Here is a 4,995-nt window from a genome sequence, read left to right on the forward strand (position 1 = left end):
CGACGGTCGAAACTGTGCCGACGGTTGCCGTCGGCACAGACCTTCATGTGCCGACGGTTTTCCTGTGCCGACGGCTAACCTACTGGCCTGGCCGGAACGGGTCATGTGCCGACGGCCCCGATATTTTGCCGTCGGCACAGGATCTGGCCGTCGGCACCTCGGCGCGTTCCCGTAGTGCTTCCGGGTTCCGCATATTATTACTTGACGTAGTTGCTCAACTGTTGACGACCCTGCAGTTGAGCCTGATCTGGCCGGCGGCACCGGTGAGCGGGGCGATGTTCCCCATCTTTACCATCGCGGCGGCGAACTCGTTGAAGAAGGTGTTGCTGTTCGATCTGTACTGGCTCACAACACTAGCCTGCGACTGCGTGCCGCCGGGGTTGTACAACTCCTGGTCCGAATGAATCAGCCCCTGCCTGTTGGCCAGGTTGTCGTAGAACTTGTTGTCGAAGACGAGGTCCGTCTGTTTGTCGAACGGCGCTAGCTTGGCGTCGGTGCCCGGGGCCGCGGAGGCGCAGGTGCTCTTGAGGTTGGTGGCGAATACGGGGTCGATGTTGGTGTCATTGTAGATGCGGTCCCGGTAGTTCTTGCACTGCGCGAAGCCGATGGTGTGCGCGCCGGAGAGCGCCGTCATCTCGCGCGCCGTAAAGCCCTTCTTGGCGAACCCGGCGATGAGGCCGCTGATGTTCGCGAACGGCGGCGGGAGGTCGCTGTTTGCCTGGCTCAGGTTTGCGTTCGTCGAGTCGCGCCGGCCGAGCGGCACCGTCCAGGTTGGTCCGCCGAGCTGCAAAACGACGTACCACCCGGTTAGTTAGTGGTGAGCATTAGAACGTATACTCGGTCTCGGTGGTATATACGTGCCTTAACGGTGCTGTCGCGTGCTGCGAGGGCGAGGATGTCGGCGCAGGACACGACGCCTGGACAGACAGCCTCCACCTTGGTCTTGATTGCGTCGACGACCTCGAAGCCCCTGACCGAGTTCACGTTCCCGAAGCCGGTCTTCTCGCCGACGAGGCCCGGGGCGTCGTCGAGAAGGATCGATCCGTCGCAACCCTAGCAAAATTAACGCAGCCGCGGAGGCGTGGCGACGTTACAGAATCGAGCGATTTTTCACAAGGAAACGACGAGGACCTAGCTTAGCTCGATCGTACCTGAACAAAGCAGTCATGGAAGTGGAGGCGGAGAAGGGAGGCGCCCATCCGTTTCTCCGCGAGGATGGCCTGGCTCGTGGCGTCGCTCACGACGCTCAGCAAGGTCGGACAGCTCAAGGAATAGAAGTTGGGGCTGAGCTGCCCGTAGGTGCCCGAGAAGACGAGGAACAGCGCAAGCAATGAGCAAAACCAGCTAGCGGATGAAGCCATGGCGATCGAGCACTGCTCCCAAATCTTGCAGTGGATTTTGCTAGTTTGCTTGAGAATGTCACGAGCTGACTGAGTACTCAGCGTACCCTACGTACCGCTACTTATAGAGCTACTATTGCGTCGCATCCATGCAACATAGCTGGCCTCATATGCTTATACTCCTAAAATCCAAATCAAGTCAGAGTTTGCCTTCTCGACTGCGAGCGATCGGCCGGGTCGGTCGTCGTGTTAAACTAGCTACCAAGTTACGTACAAAAACGTACGTGCGAGCTGTTGTGCCGGCAAAGTTAATGAGCTGCATATTGCATGTGCTCCAGGCCAGCCCAGCCGCCCCGTGCAGGCTTGTTTCCTAAGCTTGCTTCAACGCGCGCGCTCCGGCTCCGGCCGTGAGAACTGCATCTGCACGCACGTCGACCGAGCTAGTTGCTGGTTGCTGAAAGTACGAATGCATGTTATACATCAGTTATATGCACATTAATTCATCTATCGGGCGACCGATTATGCAGAGGGCTTACTACAAGGACTGCCACTTGTCTTGTGTTTGCGTACTAAATTAAACCTTGTGTTAGCTTATTTTGGGTGTCTTCCGTCTGACTTTTAACACATGAAAGAATGACTGTATCAGAAGAGTTGTGAATATAATCCATCCCGCAACTTGACCATGCGTTGAGATGAACCTTACATCAAGGGGCTTTGGCGCAACTGCTCACAAAATAAAAATCAATTTATGTATGTTTGGTCCTTGTATGAAAAATAGGATTTGCTGATAACTACGTGACGCCCATATATATTGTCACGACCACTAACACTGTACTTCCTTGAGAAGGGTCCCCACCCATATAAACCATGTTGTTGCATTTGCCACAGATTTTTACTCAACATGTGTACTTGATCGGGACTAAACTGTTTGTTTCCTTAGCACTTTACAATACAAGATTTGGTCCAAGGAATATAGAAACCAGCAAGTGGACCTTCTATCATCAATACAACATACCTAGTTTGCATCTAAGAATGCACTAATAAAAGAAGACACATATTTTTTGAAAGTAACTGTAACACCCAAACTTTTGTAACCAAATTTAAGTAGAACTTAGTGTTATGAAAATGAGGGCCATTTGTGTGTGTATAATCTCATGAAGTAAAATTTCTTACATGTTTGCCTTGATTTCTATGTTAAGGATGTCTGTTTGAATGGATTGATGAGAAAGCTAGGTGCAATTGTGATCATGTCATATTACAAACTATTTGCGAAATTTGTTATCTTGGCTATTTTAAGAGATTTAACTTCTGTAAAACAAAGAGCCAAGATTTAATTTGACACCAATGTTGGCCAAGCTAAGTATTTGTAAAACCATCTATCAGTTGATATGGCCGTACTATTTTACAAAATAATCCTTTACTGACATTTGGTAAATGGTTTTCAAACACCATTAGAAATCTTTAAGAAAGGAGATGTTTTGTCTCAACTATTCTTTGGAAATTCCTCCAAAGCTAAATTATTTATTTGAAAATTATTTTCAACCTTTCCACGACATGATCATCATTGACCTACTTGTTCACCAATTGACTCTTGTGATGATTGTATAGTTGTTGATGATTAACCCCGCTTGACGAGTTGGCCTTGTGTGTAGCTATGATCTATAAGTCATATCATGGCTCAACCTATCTAAAGGACATCGTATTATATTATGGCTAGTAGAAATTTTCTTACAAATTATTTTCTATATATTCATCAAAATAAAATTCCCTCCGAATGGTTCTTTTTTATAAGCCCTAAAGCTTTTTATTATTATGAAAGAAGTATTTATTTCTGAAACACAAGTTTCTCAGAAATCATAAACGAGGCTCACTCTATGTGTGCACTCATTTGACATCATAGATAAATTTTATCAAAGTATTTTCATATCTTTTTTTCTTCTCAAATTTGAAAAAAGAACAAAGATAAGAAGGATGTTGTTTGGTATTATTTCTGTCTCTAAATATTATGGGAATAATACCCAATGTTGGTAAATGTTTGTGTGCCTTTTTTTGTTTCACCAACCCCGTCAATACACACTAAAAAAACAATCATCTGATCTAATTGTTTATGTGATTAGCTCCATCTCAAAATCATATAGAAAGTCTATGTTTAATCAAGAAGTTTCCATTGTCCATCATCTACCTCTTTGATCACTTCCATCATCTTGCCAATATCAACCTCTGAGTTTAGGATCACCTTTCTCGTATGATTCCATCCCAACATATCTTGTTGTCGTTGGTTGACTTGAAACATGTGTGCTTCTTTCGTATGTATGTGTTTGACTTCATGATTTCTTGTGATGTTAGATGTATGCTTGTGGTCTACACCTAGATGTTTGCTTGTGTATCTTCTAAGTTGATCACAACCCTGAATACTAACCAGGATCATTGAAAAAAATTCAAATTCTCAAATTGTGGTTTTCCCTCAAATTGACCTAAATCCGTAAGAACCCCTAATCTGCTCTATTTTGTCTACAGAACTATATCAATGTTTTTTCAAAACAATTTAGAATGTTTCCTCTAATAAAATTTGGAAATGTGCATGATATGTTAGGTCACCACATTTTCACTCAAAAGCAATTTATATATAACTTATTTTCTTTATTTTTTTATCTTCTCAACAAAATTCATGTTAATGTTTTATCTTCTCAAATGTCATAATAATCTATTAAGCATAACCTGTCTACATCTAAGAATGAACTAATAAAAGAAGACACATACTTTTTGAAAGTAACAGTGACACTTTAACTTTTGTAACCAAGTTTAAGCAGAGCTTAGTGGTATTAAAATGAGGGCCAACAATTTTTTTGTTTGATCTCGGGAAGTAAAATATCTTGCATGTTTGCCTTGATTGTTATATCAACTATGTCTTTTTGAATGGATTAATGAGCAAGATTGTGCAGGTGCCTTTGTGATAATTTATATGCGGAGGGCTTGCGCCTAGATACTCATGAGGAGAGCATTACTAAAACTGAACATAATTTATACGCGGAGGCCTTGCGTCTAGATACTCATGAGGAGAACATTACTAATGATGAACTAGAGATAGAACCTTGCTATAAATCTTTTGATGCTAATATGCATGAACCAATTACTGATGCGGAAGAAGAATACTGTTAAGTGTTCCCCTACGATGGTAACCAAGGTAAAAGTATGAAGATTATATTCCAACCTATAACCCTCTCGTTGCAGCTACATAAGAAGGCATGTCCACCGCAATTGGTGCATCCGCACTCGCTTGAAGGCGAGAACCTACTCACTACAAGAAGCCGATGCACACAAGAGGGTACGACTCCGAGCGGACTCCACTATGAGATGCTCCAAACCTCATGAAGGTAAAATGCATAATTCCAATTTAATCTTTTGAAATAATATTGGAGCATCGAAGCCTAGCTATATGGCTTTAAAGGAAGCGCTTCCCGGGAGGCGGCCCGGAAGTTATTAAGTGTCTTTCTTAATTTTGTGTCTTGAGTCTAGTTGCATTCATGTTGCATTGGCACTTTTATATATGCATGATTTCCTATTAGAGTTGGCTTGGGACTATTTCAAAAGGTAGAATTGATCATTGATCAAATCATATTTTGCATATCTTGGTTAAAAAATTGTACATAATATA

At 43.3% G+C, this 4,995-nt stretch overlaps 1 protein-coding gene across 1 annotated transcript; it reads right to left on the reverse strand.

The window, feature by feature from the left end:
* Positions 1–214: 214 nt before the first annotated feature.
* LOC124686959 (cationic peroxidase 1-like) lies at positions 215–1,361 on the reverse strand. The gene is made up of 3 exons (XM_047220821.1): positions 1,152–1,361; positions 862–1,053; positions 215–784 (listed from the first exon to the last, which is right to left on the reverse strand). The coding sequence occupies exons 1-3, from the start codon at positions 1,359–1,361 to the stop codon at positions 215–217; spliced, it is 972 nt and encodes a 323-aa protein (XP_047076777.1).
* Between the last annotated feature and the right edge of the window lie 3,634 nt (positions 1,362–4,995).

The sequence above is a fragment of the Lolium rigidum genome, chromosome 2 (genome assembly GCF_022539505.1).
Source record: "Lolium rigidum isolate FL_2022 chromosome 2, APGP_CSIRO_Lrig_0.1, whole genome shotgun sequence".
Taxonomy (NCBI): Eukaryota; Viridiplantae; Streptophyta; class Magnoliopsida; order Poales; family Poaceae; genus Lolium; species Lolium rigidum.